At 31.9% G+C, this 20,135-nt stretch overlaps 1 protein-coding gene across 10 annotated transcripts in view; it reads left to right on the forward strand.

Annotated features, from left to right (window-relative positions):
- Positions 1–19,851, forward strand: part of HERC2 (E3 ubiquitin-protein ligase HERC2) — a 310,355-nt gene extending 290,504 nt beyond the window's left edge. For 7 of the 10 annotated variants that reach the window (XM_076512102.1, XM_076512091.1, XM_076512123.1 and 4 more), the window contains 10 exons: positions 3,714–4,024; positions 8,003–8,086; positions 9,145–9,180; positions 10,545–10,686; positions 10,835–11,029; positions 13,136–13,270; positions 13,558–13,720; positions 14,927–15,032; positions 15,795–16,007; positions 17,216–19,851. In XM_076512102.1, coding sequence (XP_076368217.1) covers positions 3,714–4,024; positions 8,003–8,086; positions 9,145–9,180; positions 10,545–10,686; positions 10,835–11,029; positions 13,136–13,270; positions 13,558–13,720; positions 14,927–15,032; positions 15,795–16,007; positions 17,216–17,500 — 1,670 coding nt within the window. In that variant the 3' untranslated portion in view covers positions 17,501–19,851. Of the gene's footprint in view, positions 1–3,713; positions 4,025–7,123; positions 8,087–9,144; positions 9,181–10,544; positions 10,687–10,834; positions 11,030–13,135; positions 13,271–13,557; positions 13,721–14,926; positions 15,033–15,794; positions 16,008–17,215 lie in introns of those variants that run through there. The other 3 variants (XM_076512133.1, XR_013030890.1, XM_076512152.1) reach the window with 3 other exon arrangements.
- Positions 19,852–20,135: the final 284 nt, after the last annotated feature.

Genomic DNA, 20,135 nt, shown 5'->3' on the forward strand with positions numbered 1-20,135 from the left:
GTTGAATGATTGTGAGCTTAGCCAAAGAGAGTTTATTGTGGTAATTTTTAAACTAAAAGTATCACAGACTGTATTGTAATAATAAAGCATAAAAGAATAATCCATCTTGAGAAATTGAGTTCTACTTTAACTGAACTATCCTGTGTGGACTTTGACAACAGCGTGTTATTTCAAAACAAGTGGACTGTGTTGCTGTTTGTTTTTGTTGAAACTTATCAACACATCATAGACCCCTACTGTAAAAAATCCAGCTCATCTAAAGCACCTGAAAATGATGAGCCAGCCAGGATCTACAATGATAAAAGATAGTTGTAGTAGCTGTAAGCAAGAGCAACAAATAAGCTTATATGTGGGCTGCTGTAGTGGTGCTGAAAATATTGTAGAGGTCATGACTACAGTATATAACTATGTCAACTGTCTTTGATAAATGGACAGAGAGGAGTGTGTGACTTAGGCTTAGAAATGGGGATCTGTGAGTTTTTTTAAGCTACAACATAAGAGAAAAGAGAAACAAGAAAAGGCAAGACTGGAAATAGAGAGAATAAAAAAACAAATTAAGGTTAACCAGCTCACTCAACAGAATGACAGTGGGATCAGTCAGCCAATCCATATTCTCTGAATATGCTGAAGAGACATATGACATGAATGCTTTTCTGGATAGGTATGAAAGATTTGCCCAAATTAGAACTGGGACAAAAGCAACTGAACAGCTTGTTTTAGCCTTTTTCTCACAGGAAATGACCTACAGATATATCCAGGCATGACATCAACATAATATAGACTATGGCAAGTTAAAAAGTAACAATGCTGAAATGCTATGAACTAACCTAGGAATGTTTTCAACAAAAGTTCATGGAAATCAGACCTGACACTGAAGAAGCTTTATTTCAGTTTGTGCCACACCTACAGTGGTGCTTGATCAATTGGATTGATATCTAATTTGTGAACAGTTCATGATCACTGGCATGTCACTGTTTCTAAAAGAGAGACCATCAAAAGACGTGTGCAAGATGATCAAGCTAGCAGAACAATGTATGGAATCCCAAGTTTATAAACAACCAGTCAGAGTCAAAGCAAGGGATGGCTAACCAGAAGGAGAATGCCACCAATGGTGACAAGAAGAGATGCAATACTTGTTGCAAAATGTGACACAATGCAAGTCTGTTACTAACAAGCAACTGCAAAAATCTTATCAAGAAGCAGCTGGAGCTACATATCCTTTTCTTGTTTCATACAAGCACATTATTTGTAACTGCCACGATGGATGCTAATGTCAGAAGAAACAGAATAAAAACTTGTGAGATTCACCACAAGAAAGAAGTGCTGTCATTATAATTAAATGTGCATGATTGATGTTCAGCTAAAGTTAGTGTCAACTGTACCAGCAATAACAAATATCAAGAGGTGCCAACAGACTACAACATGCCAATTGGAGAAGGATGTGTCAGGGACAAGAAAATGAAATTCCTGTGAGACACTGGGAGCAATATTGCAGCAGTGAAAATCAGTCACGTATCTGATAGCCAGATGATGAGCAAGGTACATTTGTATCTGCTGATGGATGAGACTGTGAGAAAGTTTCTCATCACAATAATAAAGATGGACACTTCATACTATGTGACAGACCCTGAATACATGCATCTGAAAGCACCCATCTATAATTTGGTGATTGGTAATATACTAGGCAGTATAAGGTCAGAGGAACCAGACAGAAAGAGAATGAAATATTTGCAGTCTCCACTAAGAGCTTAAGAAAAGATAAGCAAGCAAAACATCAAACTCCTGGAAGTCTTGAAAGGTGACATCTCAAATATGGGTCTACAGGAAATGAAGGAAACATAAAGGAAAACATTTCACTGCAGAATTTTTAGAATAGTGCTCAGAAGCAAGCTGAGCACAAAACATGGAGAAAGAGACTTGCAGAATAGAAGACTGGAATGAACTGTTGTACTGGATCTATTTGGGCAGTTCTACTGGGGAAATTAAACAGGTCATAGTGATGAAGTTGGTTGAGGGTCATTGGAGATGTGACCAGATTCTGCAGTTCATGTAACATCTACCAAAGGATGGTACCCAGAGTTAAATTAACTAAAGTGCATCTGGGTGAGATACCTTTTGTAGAAGAGCCATTGAGAAAAGTAGCTGTGGACATGATCAGAATATACCACCTGTATCAAACAAGGTCAACAAGTATCTATTGATAGTAGTCAGTTATGTGACACAATACTCTTAAGTAATAGCACTATCAGAGAGAACAGCAGAAGCTCTCATGTAAGTGTTCTGCAGAGTAGACTTTCCAAGTAAAATATTGAGCAACTGAAAAATCAGTTTACATCAAAACTGATGCAAGAGTTGTGCAGACTTGGCAGCACTAGGCAGTTACTTACTACCCTGTACAACCACAGATCTAATGGGTTTTATGAGAGAGCCAACTGAAGGAGATGTGCCAGGAGAGACCACTTAACTGGGAGAAGTACTTTGCAAGCAGTATTATTTGCTTACCAGGATGTCTCCAAGGAGGAGACCTATCAGCTAGCTTGTTGCTTGAGAAGGTTTATATGAAGCTTAAGGCAGTCAGAAGCACTTCTGTGACAAGAATACCGAGAACTAAGATTTCAATGTTGGACAGAAGGTCTCTGTTCTGCTCTCCAAAGAAAAAACAAACCCTGCAATGTAAAGGACCTCTGGAAGTGCAGAAAATGGTTATTAGAATGGACTGTAAGTTGAAAGTGAACAGAAGGACTAAGATCTACCACTTCAATCTGTTGCAGAGGTACTTCGAGAGGAAGGAAGATCTAATGTGTACAGCTATGAAGTGTAGATGGGCATTGTAGGCAGGGCTGTCATAGATGCAAAAACATAAGATGGTGATGTTGTCATAGAATATGAAGATCTACAAGACCTAAGGCTGTTAGGTAGAGATAAGGTGTATAAAGATGTTAACATCAATGAATAACTGACTGGCATGTAGAAGAAACAGATACAAGATCAAAACTACAACCAGGGATCCAATCAAGGAAGAAGTCAAGGTAGTGTTAGAAGCCAGAATCATTGAGTCTTTGAATTCTGCCTATTTTGTTCTAAAGTAACTGAACCAGCCTGTGTGGAATTTGACAAGAAATAATTATTATTTAAAGCTCTGGATACAGCTGTGGTAACCAACAATTATAGTGGTGATTTTGAAGAGAAATTATCACTGATTTTATTTTAATATCAGAGCATAACTTGTTATTGTGAAGTAATTTAACCAGACTGTCTGGACTTTGAACAATAAGAGACAATTATTTTTCTGGATGTAGCTGTGATAACTAACAGTTTAATGAACATTTGTATATACATCTGACCTGTCTCAATATATTGTTTGAAATCAAGTGGACTGTGCTGCAGTTTGTTTCTTGTTGAAATATATTGCCAACAAGTCACCTACTGTAAAGATTCTGGACCATACAAAAAACCTGACACATTGCAATTCTGAAAAATGATAAAATATGCTAGAAAATGTATTTCATTATGTTATAATGAGAGGACTTTTGTTTTTTTGCTCCAGTTTTAAAAAAATAAATACCATAGGCACTAACAGAAAATACCATTATAATTTTTCTCCACAATGGTTCTTGAGCTTTAACTTATAAAATTAATGGACGTGTGTGAAAATTGTATAGAATTACCCTATATCTGAAATAAAACATGCTAAGTTCATATGTCTCTCCTAGGAAAAAAAATCAACAGAGTATCTTGTGGGTCAGCTCACACTATTGCCTGGTCCACCTGTAAGCCTAGCACCTCTGGACGCCTTCCCACTTCTGTTCCTCTAGAATATGATCATCTTCGAGACATAAAAATTTCTGTGCTGAGAAATCGCTATGCTCTGTTATTTCACTTTTCGGAGCTCTTTTGTCCAGCTATCCCAATGTTTGATCTGTCTTCTAGCAGAAGTCAAGGAAACGATACAGATGGCCAGGGTCAAATGACATTGTTGTCTGGAATAGATAAGTTAAGAGGACTCCTAGTCTCAGCTGGCAAGGTTAGACTTTTGTAGTAAAATAATGCTTAGGATTATTTTTTTTAAGTTGAATGCTTAGAAGTCAAAGAAAATTTCCAGCAAATAAGAAATATAACATGATTTGAAAGTATTAAAGACTACATGTTAGTAAACTAAAAATATATCTGTATCAGATAAATTCCCAATAAATGGCACCAATCATTTTTACTATTACCTTTTTTATTTGATTAATTGTTTTAAACGTATATTTTCTTTAGATGAAGTATAAACAACAGCTGCTTTGGAGAATTTTTGAAATTATTTTATGCATTATTTTCACATTATAATTTGAATATAATTACATAGCAGTTTAATTTTGTTGCATCCTTGATATAAGTCTCACAGGAATACATACTTACAAAACTTATTTTTTTAAACTTATTAGGAAATATCAAAGTTATTATATTTGTTAATGTAGCCTTTACACATGAAGAATCATAACTCTTTTATCCATACTACTTAAACTAGCAAAATGTATTCTTCATATTTAAGTTATAAAAACAAAAGCAATCTTGCTTTTGTCATTTTTATAGTTATGGAAAGTTTGCTGCTAAAGTAAGAGAAGTAATTTTTATCCATTATTATATAAAAACTAAATAAAAAAAATTATAATTTAAATTTTTTTGTTGTTAAATCTACTTTGGAAGCTAAAGCACTACCCTTTTTGATATTTGGGATTTTTGTAAGCACACAGTATCTCAGTAGCTGGTAGGCATAGTTGTTATTAACCCTTTCGGCATTGAATAAAAAATTTTAATGTTTGGCATGGCGCTGAATATATATCTTTGATACTTCAACTTATTACAATATAAGTACTACAAGCATGATATCTCGACAATAACTCAACAAAAGTCCATGAAATGTTCAGTAATTGTACCCAATACTATATATGTTGAATTCAATACATAAGAATAACAGGAATAAAGGAAGACACCCTGATACACAACAAAGAAGTGCCATGTAAAGCACAATAATTTATTATAAGTTGTATACAATTTGTGCAGCAGCCCATCAATAGTCTTTGTGGTTATGATATATCTCATGGCATGGTAAAAAGCACATGGGGGAGATTGCACTGTTTGCAGAATTAATTAGTCTGCTTTCTTTTCCATCCAGCTGTGTATCTATAGCTGCAAACAATACAGTCAGGTTTGTGTTTTTTGTTCTCATATTGTCCAATACTATGTGTTTCCACCAAGTGCTGACATTTATCAGTACTTGGTCTTCCTTTTTGTTTGGCTTTGCTGACATATCCCTCCAGCAAATTTTGAATAATCTTCTCTCTGAATAGTCTTGGAGATACCCAGTTTTCATCGTTGCTCTTGCAGTCAGCACAATATATTATATATCCATTAACAAGAGCCACTTCTCTAAGCTGATGGTAAATGGTAAAATACCACTTGGTACTTTTGTGTGGATACATAAAGGTTCCCAGCTTCTGGTCCATAATATCTACTCCACCCATGTGTTGGTTGTATGTTTCAGCAATCAGGGGTTTTCTCACATTTCTGTATTTACCAGGCTCTCCTCTGGATCAAATTCTTTTATCTGTGGTGCCATTTGTGGAAATGGTCGATTAAAAATGCACACGTTTAGTGTCATACCAAGCACATGCTACCATATTACCACCACTCATAAATACTGGTGGATCTCCTTTGCTGAGACACAATCTTGTAGGGTGGATATTTGATGGCATGTGTTTCCATCCAGGCTTAACTGTGACATAAGCCCTAGTTTCATTTATCTCTAAGTGTTTGAATAAAGGAGGTGAAGAATAAAAGTTGTCCGTGAAGACTATATGTCCCTTATTCCAAAACTCCAGTAGATTCAAACATATAGTCTCTGTGACTGAGTATTCAGCCACAGGCACTATGGTATTTTCCCCACAATATACAATAAATTTCAAAGCATATCCAGATTTGCTTTCACACAATGCAAATTGTTTGATGCCCCATCTTGTGGGTTTTGATGGTAAATACTGTTTGAGGTGAACTCTGCCTTTGAATTTGACATTTTCATTAATGGACAGCTCACGTTTTGGGGCATATACTGCAAGTTATTTTGATTCACAGAGATTCATCAGATCCTGAATTTTCCACGGTGGATCATAATTTGGATCTCCACTGTTTGGCCAATCATGCTTATTGTTAGCAAAGTGCAAAAATGATGTCAGGATTTCATAACGATCTCATGGCATTACCTCTGTAAATGGCACATGAGTTAGCCAAAAGGAGCCTCAGTAATCTTCCAGTTCATGTTTCTGGCACAACCCCATTGCTATTTGTAGTGCAATATATGCTTTGAGTTCATTGACATCAGTCTCAATCCATTTCATAAAACGGGAGTAAGATGGCAATTCAGTGGTGCAGTCAAAATACTGCAAAGCATATCTCTTTGTTTCATTACAAATCAGCTCAAATGCTTCATCAGGAAAAAAAGTTTGAAATACTGATATGGAGTGAAATTTGCTGTATCAATCAGGACTCCAGTGCGAGTAGTAAAAATCTGGCAACCAGTCAGATTCAAAATTATCAGTGTCACTGTAATATTGCCATGGAAAATTTGGATCCTGGTTTTGGTCTTCAGGCTCATTATCACTTTCAGGGGGAGCTTGGAACTGTGCTATACTAGCTGCTCTACCTCTCCTCTGCCTTCTCCTTGTATCTCTAGACCTCCGGGAATATACACTCCTTGATTGTCCACGAGGACCACCACTGGAAGTGCTAGGGGCATCTACAAAATAAAACAAAAAGAACTCTTGTACATAGAGATATAGCACTTTTCCGATGTTCGATGTATGTATATATATGTGTTATATTTATATATTTTCCTATCGACAATATATGAAAACATAGAGAACTAGCCTTGGTCAGTCAGTTTATGCAATAAGTTATATGACCCTAACTACACCATGTGCTTACCTAAAGCGAGGGCAGATTCCAGGCCACGAATGGCTTCATTATCACTCTCGTCCACTACAAGTAAGCTTTCATTATCATCTGGCTCAAACTCTTTGTCACTCTCTTCATTGTTACAAATAATAGTGATTACTTCTTTCGTGGTATAAGCTTTTTCTTTCAGTTTTGTAACAACGTCGCAGGTATCAACAGAATATGCAAGGAAGGCGACTTCTAAAACAATGAACAGTAGGATCTACACAGGCTAGAAAATAAAGAAATCATGGGACCTCCGGTTTATATACCTGCTGGGAATCCCAAGTAAGCAATGAATACAAGTAGTTCTAGCCTCAAGCGGGTCTACAGGCCTGTATGATTATGATAATTAGCCACAAGGGTATGTTGTTTACATCTTGTCGACGACGAAGCTCGCCTGCCACGCTGAGCCTTCAAGTCGACTGCAATCGCCAACCATGTCGAAAAGGTTAAAGACACAGTATGACCCTGATTTAGTGTCTTTGTTGAATGAAAATATAATTCCTTAAAGTTTTTGTGTATGTTACTTGATAGTAAATTAACAAACGGCAATTTGTAACTCATTTCACTAATTCCTACCTCTTTGATTTAGGAATGACATGTATGCATGTTCTTGCGTGTGTGTGCATGCATATGTATCCACATACAAGTAATTTTTTACATATTGATAATTTTCTTTTATTTTTCTTCATCCTAACTTGCACACACTTTTAGAGGTGAGTGTTCAACTCAGTTAGTTCATGAGCATTGATGAATTTTGATTGATGTCAGGTGAAATATTTACAATTCAAAAGTATGATTAAATTAATTAAAATCAGGTAAAGTAACTGATTAATAACCGTTATGATTAACTCAATATCACAAAAATGATTTACTGATGAATACCCCTTTCCACATTTATCTATGATTCACAGTATTTCTGAATGCATTTTTCTATGTGATTGTGAATAGACATGTGTTGTGGCATTTGAATAATTTTAATTAATATCCATCTACTGTGTATGTTCATGCAATTAAATTTCTACAGGAAAGCATTTTCCGTAAAGTTGTACAGGCCACTATGGTGAGGGATAGACAGCATGGTCCTGTAATTGAACTTAACAGGATTCAGGTAATATATATACATAAGTAGCTTGAGCAGCATGTGATTTTTCTGAGGGAAAATAAAATGAATCTGTTAAATTGATTATTATGGAAGAAGAAATATTAAAATTTAATTTTGTATATATTGACAAACACTATTCAGTTAAAGTTTTGATGCTAGAGATAACCATTTCTGCTAATAAAAAGGTAATGTTGTAAGTTTTGCACATATGTTATATTTTGTATTATTAATTGTGTTGCTGAACATTGTGGCTTTCATTGTTTTTGTGCAATGTTATAAGTTTTTACCTCCTAACAAAAATACCTTAAGAAAGTTGTTTTTTTCAGTATTTGAAGTTATTTAATTAGACCTATGATGATGATGATGATGTAGTCTTGTTTCCTTTATATATCATATGTCTAAAATTAACATCAAAAACTACAACCAACACAATACCTTAATGCGGCTGAACCTATATCTTTAGCAAGTTTTACCATTTGTTATTTTTAGGATATGAATATATAAGTGAAAAAATATTTTAAATAAACAATATATATATATATATATATATATGTATATCATGGTTAGTATCCTTTATGATTACCCAAATCTAATTATTAATTAATTAATTTTTTTTCTTACCAGATACTATTTAGTAACTAGTTTTGATTGTACTTTATGGCTGCTAAACTGTCTTGTGAAGGAGAGTTTCTGTGTTAGTAGTAGGATTTGATACAAGTCTTCTAGATAAAAACTCTTTTGTGATAACCATTTGACTGGAATCACTCCACACTTGGGCTTGAATTAACTGACTATTTGAATGTTTTCGTAAAAGGTATCCATATTTTGCTGACTTCTGTGCTAGGTTGACTGTAAGTGTTGGATGTGTGTACTAGGCTTCTTTCATCTTTGTTTTACTTCTGTGTGGTACATATCTCATTATTTTAGTACTATTCCAATTTACATATGTTCTTCTTTAATATGATTGGCTACATATTGCTGATACTTTGCCATTAATAAGTTTTGTATGTCTGTTATACTCATGGAATGTAATTCTTGTTTTATGATAACTGAACACTATAAAGAAGAAAACCCAGGAACAAAGAGGAAGAAAGTTACAGGTACACATTTCTCTGTATGTCAGAGATTTCTGCAATCACGAAGATGATATTTATATATCTATTCTCAAGACAGTTGGTATTGGTATTAAAACCTTAATTAAAGTAAAGTAAAGAACAAAGTTTTGACCTTCTTTGATCATCTTCAGGTTAAGAAATGCTGTTCTGTACTTTTTTTAATTAAAGTTTTAATATCCATACCAGCTGTCTTGAGAATACATTTTTACTTCAAGTGGGTTTCTCATTATCATGAATGTATACATAGTATAAATTTAAAGGAATATTCAGAAACCACAACATGACTACTGTTAATATACACCAAGCCAACTAAAGATCCATTATAGAACAAAAACACCACTTAGAATATCCATTGTATGTGTGTCTTCTAATATGTTGGAGAAACAAGAATTGTAGTTTAAAAGCACAATACAAAATTTTGTAATATTGATTAATTTGCTGTAGCCCTTCATGTTAGAGAAAGCAGTATTGGCAATTAAAATAAAATAATGGAACATGAACTGCAATAACAAGAAAAATAAAAATAAAGAAGCCTTTTACTTTCAACTAACTGATACCATAGTCAGCTTAGCACAAAAGTTTGCAAAATATGGATTACTTTTTAAAGATAACCATATAAGCTATTTACAATGACAATCGTTGTGATCGAGTTTCCACAATCATACTATAATTACTTAACTAAAAAGTATATTCACAAAGAATTTAATTTGTGATTTCTAAAATATTGTTTAAGTTTATGATCCTTAAATCAAGTTTTTAAAATATACAAAATATTTAAAAATAAAGTATTAAGATAATATTATCAAACTGCAGTAACTGAGTAAAAAAAATGTTTTGTTAAACCTACTTTGGAAACTAAAGTATTACCTTTTAAGTTGACCTTTATTTCATGACTGAACTAGGAATGTAAAGTTTAAAAGTCAACATAAGGGTTCGTGTATATTAAACTCAGACATTTTAAATGAAAAGAGCAAATCTGTTAAAACAAATTTGAGTCATCTTACTGTAAAAAGTTTTAGAACATTTTATTATATTTATAGTCACATGTACATGAATTAGGTGATCCAAGGTTAAAAAATAGGTGATTGTATGTGTAGATAAACTTTTACACTGTTATTTGTTTTATTTTTAATGACTGTTTAATCAGATGTTCTGTATAGTGTTTAATTCTGACTTTCTGTAATTAAATCTTACTTGTGTTTTAGTGTAGGTGAAGTTAAAAACCAGTAATTAGAATAGTGTGTATTTGCTTATGTAAATATTTATGTAATGCATGTTGTATATACAGGAAATAAAAGAAGAGTTTAACATTTAAAAAAAAACATTTACTGAAGAAACGCATGTTCTAGGTGAAGCGATCACGCTCGAAAGGCCGACTTGCAGGACCAGATGGTACTAAATCAGTTTTTGGTCAGCTAGTAGAGAAGGTCCCACTCTTCACTCAAGAAAGTTTATTATTACCCCATCGTGTATGGAAAGTTAAATTTATGGGTAAGTTACTCTTGTTATTGAGACTTTAGATGAGTTTAGTCACAAATTGTTTAAAAACTAGAACAATAACAGCAGTACTACTTCTATATAAAATGTTGTATTATTAATTGTTTTGTTGAACATTGTGGCTTTCATTTTTTGTGTGTAGGTGAGAGTGTTGATGACTGTGGAGGTGGCTATAGTGAGTCTATAGCAGAAATGTGTGATGAACTTCAGAATGGGTCCTTGCCATTACTTATTCTAACACCAAATGGCCGAGATGAAGCAGGAACAAATCGAGATTGTTTTGTTTTCAATCCTACAGCTCAGTCTTCTCTTCACCTAAACATGTATAAATTTTTGGGTAAGTTAGAAAGAATTTTTTTCACATAACTGGAAGCTACAAAAACTCGTGTACATCATATGCAATTTGAAGTAGTAACTAAGTTCTTTAGCATGAACAAGGGTAGATGTGCTTATTTTATTAGAAAGACATTTGGTAAATATGCATAAATAAAACCTGGCCTGATGGCAGTAATGTTACATTTAAAATTCTTGTATAACTTTGAAATTGTAATTTGTGAAAAAATAGTTTAAGAACTTTGTGTGTTACAGCTCTGAGGTAATATTAGCTTTATTGTACCTACTATGTTCATAAAAGCTAATCTAACCACAAAATGAGAATTGCATCACAATGTATATTAAGCTGGGTAAAATTACATATTTGTTTTAAGTGTTTTTACTGAATGTTGAGTAGCTAAAAGTAAGATAATGTAGCAACTGTTTAGACTTAAATGTGGTTTATGTACTAATGTTTCACATCTTTCAGTTTTATAAATAAAGATCTTTGGCATTAGCTAATTCCTTTACCTGTTCATAAAACAATAAGTGATCAAAGACACACATTTAGCTGCAAACTTATCTAAAGTCATGTTATTTAACAAGATTAATAATGGAAAAAGTCAGTTAATTAAACTAAATATCTCTTAATATAATTGACTTCAATATATTACACTGCATAAAGTATAAGAGATCATTGGCTACAAGTACATGTAGGTCATTATTTAATTTGTTAAGTGCATATTGGTGTACAGAAGACATAAATGCTAGAAACAAACAACCTTATAATAAAAAATTGTTTTTCTTCAAGTGGGCAAGCATTTTGTTTACAGCTTTGAATAAATTAAATAAGTTCATAATGAAATCTATAGCTTGCATTTCACACCTTAAGTAGTGAAACTTATTGTTAAAATAAAATTATTTTTGCAGTAATGAATTGTTACCTGTAATAAACAAATGTTCTATCAAAGTTATGGATGGAAATAACAAATAGGTAAGAAATATAATTAAAATTGTAGGTGCTCTCCTTTGTTCATGTTCATCTGTGGTCTTAGTTGTTTGAGAAAAACTTCTTTGAATTTTCTTTCAGTTACTGTTTGTGTTGTAGTGTAATACTCTAGAAGAAGCTGTTAAGTGAAATGATGAGTGTCCAATTAAAGAAAAATAACAATTTGATGTTAGAAAGTTGTTTATTTTTATTATTATAAGAAAGAAAAAGCTTGATATTGGCAAACAGTACCCATGGTACAACATACCTGCTATTGATAAACAGTATGGAAGGTAAAAGAGGCTTGCTATTGGCTGATAATACATAACATACAAGAGGCTTGCTGTTTATTAAACCTGCTATTCTCAGTTTATTATAAAAGAGCTTTGTTGGCCAGTATGCACATTTAAGTTAAAGGTAATTGAGTAGAAACATCTTATTGTTAGAAATGACTAAATAAGACAATCACATGAATTTGTTGTGTTTCATTTACTAATTATCCTTGACCATATCCTTCAACTTTTAAATTATTTAATTTCAAAACAAACGTTACTTTTGGTAATTTAAAGTTGCAAGTAGTTTTAAAAAAAAGGGAACAAATAAATGCAGAGTGTTGGAGCTAGCTGACAAGTTAAGGATTTCCAGATTTTCTTTTGTGATGAAGGCTGATGTTTTATGAGAACATCCAGAGTTAAAAATATATAAAAGTTATTGATATCTGCTTAATGCTAACTGAACCATTTAGCTTTTTGTATCACAAACAATAGTGCATGAAGCAAACAACTAGTTTTTTTGTATGTTTTGTAAGTTTTTTGTTTTTTTTAACAACACTGATTAAGATATTTAATATATGGATATTAATTTGTATCATACTTGTGTGTGTGTGTGTTTTTTGCACTATTATCTTATGATTTGGAAATAACTTAAACCTTCTTAAATCTTCAATGAAATCACTTACCTGATGAGTGATTGTGTTTTATTCATATAAATGGAATTGGTATATTAAAAATTACTTATTTTACTTTTGTCAGATGTTAATGATAAAAAGGATCTGTAAGAAACTGGAATATTTGAATTTTCGTACTTATGCTTTAATCTTAAAGTATTTTACTTCTTATATAACTTCACTTAAACTTTGAACAGGTATGCTGATGGGAATTGCTATCAGAACAGGAAGTCCTTTGAGTCTCAATCTTGCTGAACCAATTTGGAGGTTGTTAGCTGGACAACAGCTGACCCCTACAGATCTTACCGAGATGGACAGAGATTATATTCCAGGTAAAAATTAACATTGTGGTGATGCCAGAAAAGACAAAAAAACTACCTTTGTTTAATAATGTAAGAAAGACCAGTTTTATTACTTACTTTAATGTGTTTTTTTTTCAAAATGAGTAAATGTTCAAATGAGAAACAAGCTTCTTTTGTGTTTTGCTATGTAAGTTTAAGTTGTTAAAAGTGTTTTGAGTTATACATTGATTATTTATGTTATGAAAGTCACTATCCAGAATTACCAAAACTTGGTATGTTTGACATGCACAAAAAAGAGGAATATGGTTTACCTACAGGGTTAATGTGTATACGAGACATGGAATCTGATGCCTTTCAAAAGCTGGATATGCCGTTTAGTACCCACAGTTCTTCAGGCCAAGAGGTTTCTCTTAGTTCTAAATATCACCATATTACTGAGGAAAATCGAGCTGAGTTTGTGCATCTTGCTCTTAATTACAGGTAAGCATTCTTTCTTTTAATGTGTTTGTGTACATTTATGCAGTACTTAAGCCATAACTTTGTACGTTTTATGTGTCAATACTTTATGAAAACAAACTGAGTTGTCTGTAGGTGTGAACTATTTCTTTATTAAACTTAATTTCCTTTGCAACCACAATTGATACAAGTAAACCTGCATTCTTGAATATTTCAGATTGGCTTTAATAATGAGTTAGAGTTGTTTTACTATCTTTACTAAATCTATAGCTGTATTAATAAGAGTAATTATCTTTATAATTAAACTTTTGTATTTGTTTCTCACTGAATTTTAGCCTTTGATTCATTTCAAGTATATTTATTCTAAAGTCAGTGTTGTGAGTGATAAGTTAGTATTACTTTATTCCAGTCTGTTTGTAGTTATATAAATATTATCTTCATATTGATTCTTTAGACTTTTTAGATAATAAAAGAAATGTCTTGAAACTTAAAATCTTCTCCTTCCTTATTTTTTAAGGTAATGAAACCTGTTGTGAAAAAAAGACAATCACTTTTTTTTCTCTTCGTTAATTGGTATAGTTGGATTCCTTGCAGTGATAAGACATTGTAACATTCTTTGTTGTAAGAGTTTCTAATTCATATTGGTATATGTTTAACAGTTAGGTTTTGTCTATATGGTGTAAGGCACTAAGAGTTTTTATTGATGGAATCAGACTCTGTATCAAGCCACATGAAGAAATGCTTTATTTGTGGCTCTTTCTTACATTGTAAACACATAGGTTAATCCTAAGAATACTTACGAAGAAAAAAATGTACAAAATTCATAAAAATATATGTAACCTCATTATGCAGTTTATTACTGTTGTCATTTTCTATTTTGTATTGATCAAATCATTTGTATGATTACCTTAGGCTGTTGTTTGTCTGTAGACACCATATAACCAAACGTTTTTGTTTCTCTTTGTATCAAATTAATAGCTCACTAGGTTCAAATCAAAATAATCAATATCATTTTTGTTAAATAAACAGATGTTTAAGAGCAAAAGTAATTTAGAAAAGAAAACAAAAATCTATATATAAAGTGTGTGATATGTAGTGGTGATTGTAAGAACAGAAAAATTACAATAAATAAGTGTTCATAATTTTTACTTTATTACTTGTAAATGAGATACCTAACTAATATTATTGGAAATTTTTCATTTTTTTTTTTACCTTTTTTTCACAATTAAGGCTTAATGAATTTGATGAACAAGTTGCTGCAGTTCGAGAGGGCATGGCTCGTATTATTCCAGTGCCATTGCTCTCTCTCTTCACTGGCTATGAACTTGAAACTATGGTACGTCTTTCTTGACCTTCAGTGGTATTCTTGCCTTCTGATGATAAGCTTGAAAATGATAATTTTCAGTTCCACTTCTCTACTAGCTTTAAACTATATTTCATGATAAATTCTACTGTTAATTTCTTAATCTCGGTTAGAGTAAGATTCAAATAGTTTTATCCTGCATGAACTAAGACAATTATAATCATTTTTACTCTTTGTTTTGGTTAGTTTTAAATTTTAGAATGTTATGCACTATTCCCATCATTTATTGTAATTGTATGGTACCATTTGCAGTTTAAAATCTAACTTGAAATGATACTGGTGTGGAATTTTTGCATGTAGGCTGTTTAATATATAGGCTTTATATGTTTTCAAAGTTCTTTCACTTCCCATTTGTGTATTTAAGAAGTTCCAGAAGTAGTTAATTATTAACTTTTTATTGTAACTCAGTGAAAAATCATAAAGCTTTTTTTTATAAGAAGTAATATATCAAATTAATTCATGAAAGTAATGACCAAAAAAAACTAATTCTCAGCATTTGTGACTGTAATTTATGAATTGCAGGGACTTACTTTCTACAAATTAACAAAAGTAGGGAAACCAATAAGTGATAAATAGACAAATCATAAAAAGTATTGTTTATTATGCTTTATAAAATCTTGAAAGGTTAAACAGCTTCGTAAGATCATAAAACTTGTGCTTTTACTTTAAAAACAAAAACAAGTTATTGTGTTATTAAAATTCTTAAATATAAAAACTTTACGTTTATTATTTCAGGTATGTGGCAACCCTGACATTCCTATCCACTTGCTAAAAGCTGTGGCCACTTATAAAGGGGTAGAACCTGATTCTCAGCTTGTTCATTGGTTTTGGGAAGTAATGGAAGAATTTAGCAATACTGAGAGATCTTTGTTTTTGAGATTTGTTTGGGGCAGAACCCGTTTACCACGTACTATTGCAGATTTCCGAGGCCGTGACTTTGTTCTTCAGGTTTGCTCTGTTTTTGTTATTTATTATACAGCACCTTTAATGATTTGTTAAATATTTGCAATTACATTACAAAAAGATTAAGAAAAGCAAAATTTCTTGCATCTGATATGGTATTTGAATGGTATAAATTTATAAGCTGTGTGTGTGTGTGTGTGTGTGTGTGTGTGAGAGAGAGAGAGAGAGAAACTGGTTCATATCCAATTTTTGCAGGTTTTTTTAAAACAACAAAAAAAATTCAAATTCCTTGTATGATTTTAAGTCACATACAAATTATACTTTAAGCATATTTCAAGCTATTGACATGAAATTTACTTATTCAACATACTTCATTCTAATGAGTAAGTTTATAACTGGATATTTTTGTTATTAGCTCTTCTGTTATTTCACCATATATCAATTATGTATAAAGGTTATATTCCAGAACATATGTGAGAGATTTCAATCATACTAAAAAAGCACTGTCATTTATTTCTGCCTGGCATAGCAAATATAGTGGTGTGCTATGTGTTTAACCTTCTCTCTTAGTGAATGTATATTTTTTAACTAGATGCTTGATGTTAAGAAACAAGTTCTAATACATATACTTTGTATAGTCTTCAGGTTCATCTGACAGAGATAAAACTACGTTTAATTTTTTCACATTATGGGGCTTCTAAATTGTAGAACTTCTGATACTTAAATTATTTGTTGGAATTGAACGACAAAACCACATATAATATTGATGTTCTTACTTTGACTTTTATTTCTTTCTTTCTTTTAATTATCCTTGACTAAATTAAATTTTAAGATGTTACATTATTTACATTTAGTTAGGTGGCCATTAGTTTTAAACAAACCCAAAACTTTCTTGTGAATGATAAATTTTAATTAAGTTGCCAAACATAACCACATTTTATTTTTGGGTGAAAGTTTACTTAATTGTGTTTGTTTACTTTTATTTAGCAGTTTGTTTTTTTTCCCTTTTGTTCCTAACATCTTTCTGAACTCCGTATGCAAGTGTATCATATTATTTGTTAACAAAAAAAGGTTTTTTCTGAACTTGGGGTTTTTGGTTTTGATATGCTCATAGAGTTAGACTTTATAACTTTCTGGCATTCTTCTATTTTGTATTCTCCAATCAGTCACCGCTGTAATTTTTTCTTTTAATTTATTTATAATGACGTGTTTATGTTGAAGATTATTAGATGTTAAATGAAGTGTTTATACAGGTTCTAGATAAATACAGCCCACCAGATCACTTTCTACCTGAAAGCTACACTTGCTTCTTCCTCCTCAAAATGCCCCGCTACTCTAGCAAGATTGTATTACAGGAGAAGCTGAAATATGCCATTCATTTCTGCAAGTCCATTGACACTGATGACTATGCACGGGTGGCCTTGAGTGAGGGTGAGGCAGATGTCCAGGATAATACTTCTCCAGACAGTGAAAGTGATGAAGATGACAGCCTTGAATCTGGACCATTAGTAGACTGTGTATCTGTTGCATCACAGTGACAGGAAACATTGTATAGGTATACATGAAATTTGACTGATTACATTTAGTGTAATGTCAAAAGTACAATACTGGCTGAGAGTGAATATGAAGTACATAATGCATTTCTGTTCAAACAGTGTAATATAGTTTTACCAGTAATACATTTATTAAAAGTGATAATATTACAGATACACAAAAATCATAGTGATGTATATTATCACTTGCTGATTATGTATTGGTTATATTCAAAAGAAAATTTATATGCAGTTGTCTTTCTTTCAATAATTTATTGCCACAGCTAAGCTAGTTTGTATTTAAAAAATCTAAAATATTAAATACATTATCTTCATTGATAATTGAAAAATAAAATAAATTATAGTAATTCTGTTATTTCTGAAGTTTTGCTTGTCATTTTTGCTAATATAATAAAGTAAAGAAATATGAAAACAGAATAAAACTATTTAACTTATAGATCATACTATGATGGTTTGTGGTTTTTAAAAAATTACTAAGAGTAGTTTATTTTCTTTAGTTGGTGTTAAAAGAATTGTAACTGGAAAATTATAGCATAAAGAATCATATTATCTATAATTACTTGGCTTAAGTAGAATACCAAAGCGTCTTAAATAGTAACAATGAACTATTGTTAATACAAGTTATTGAGGAATGTATTTGTAAAATAACTTGTAGATCTTAATGTTATGATATATATAATGAAAATTCAGTTTGCTGGGTTTTTCACTTGAACTGTAACATATCTAAATCATTTTAGTTGACATTTTTTTTCACCATAATTTAATCTTAAATCTTGACAGCTAGCACACCATTAGTATGATCATTATAAAGAACCACATTAAGAAACATGAAATATTGAACTAAAATTACCCAATTTCTCTATTATTCTACACACATTATGTGTAATAGCTTTGATGTAATCATTCTACAAATTTTAAAGTGTTTGTGAAACTTTTCTAATTAGATTATCTATAATTGTGCTGATCTTATCATCCAAATGGTCCCTATCTATAAAGTACTTTATAGTTCTTCTAAATATATTCTGCCTGAAACCTATCTAAAACCTTTAACACAGTAATTGAAACACATTTAAAAACATCCTTGTTCTTTTTAAAGACTTGTCTCAGAAGTCATTTGGATGTTCACTTTAAGCATCAGATATACATAGTGTCTGTCACATCTGTGGCATAATCATTCTAAACACATTTTGGACATTGTGACCCACTGAACTTCCACCTTTAGTGTAAACTCATCACATAGTCAACTGAAATACTTTGTTACATCCTTAATACATATTTACACTGTTAACAGTGTTTTTAATTTAACTTAAAGACATTTATCATCAAAGGTACTTATTTCCTTCTTGTAATACTTATGATATTATCATTCTCTAAACACTTAATATCCTCCATACATGTAATTTTAGCATAGTCTGTCTGTCACAATGATGTTACGTTAATCATATCTCAGTTTGTGATGCACTGAAATTTAATATCTTCTTTAATATATCCATTCTAAACATTTTTTTACATTCATTTTCCATATTTGAGGTTTGTTGTGGAATTGTTTACGAGTTGCAGGAAAGTACAAATCACTCTCACAGGTATTTGAACTTTTGACTTCGTAAGTGGCTTTAAGAGGTTATCTGCCTCTACTGTGCTCTTTGACCTTCATTAAAATTATTTAGTAAGGAGTTAGAAACCTTAGTATACATTGCTGTGTTAGTGTGAATCAATCTGTGGGGTTATTGCTGTTCCATAACTTTTTGTGAATTGTTCTAGAAGAGTTGTACTCTTAGGATCCTGTAGAAAGCTGGTTCAGAAAGTTTTCTTGTAAAAAAATTTAATGTGCATCTGCAGTTCTGTATTCATAGCAAAGTGAGTAAGTATGTGGATGTCATTTGTGTTAAATTTCATTCTCAGGCAGTGTTCTCATTGAGTGTACTGGAATATATACCTTTGTTTTCAGCAACAACTGTGATAGTATTGTGGAGTAGTAACGTGTATACTGAATAGCAAGCAGAATGTTGTTCGTCTCTGAAAGCTTGTTAATAAGTGGAAGAATGTACATATCTGGTTTGATAATTTGTACATGAAACAAAGAAAGAGCTTCAAAACTTGTTTTTGTACTTCTGTATCAGTTCAGAGTTCTCAAAACTCAACATCTGTTATCATTTTGTTAAAATCTGTGTACTTTGTGGACAAGCTTATTGGTGTTTCATTAGAATTTGTGAAATGGATACAAAAGATCAAAACGACCAGCTCACATCACAGAACATCATGATCTGTGTAATGAAATTGGTGTGTTTTTTCTGTACATTATTAAATAAAGTTTCTGCTGCTGCTGCTTAAAATTCGATTTGCCTTATTCTTTATTATCTATTAAACATTCTACCCTTATATCTACTTTCATTTATCAGATGTAATGTTCCAGTTTTTATGTTCATTTTCTTGTAAATTATTTAAACCGTTGCTCCAGGATATGTTTAACTTGAATAATCACAGACTTGAGTAATTCTTAATTTCAGTAACTTACATTATGATCTGAGACTATGACTTTGTGGATTAATATAATCTTCTTGTCTCTGCCACCGAATGTGACAGATTGTTTTTATCCCTGTGTGTGTGTCAACAAGATTTC

Source organism: Tachypleus tridentatus, chromosome 1 (assembly GCF_004210375.1).
Source record: "Tachypleus tridentatus isolate NWPU-2018 chromosome 1, ASM421037v1, whole genome shotgun sequence".
NCBI lineage: Eukaryota > Metazoa > Arthropoda > Merostomata > Xiphosura > Limulidae > Tachypleus > Tachypleus tridentatus.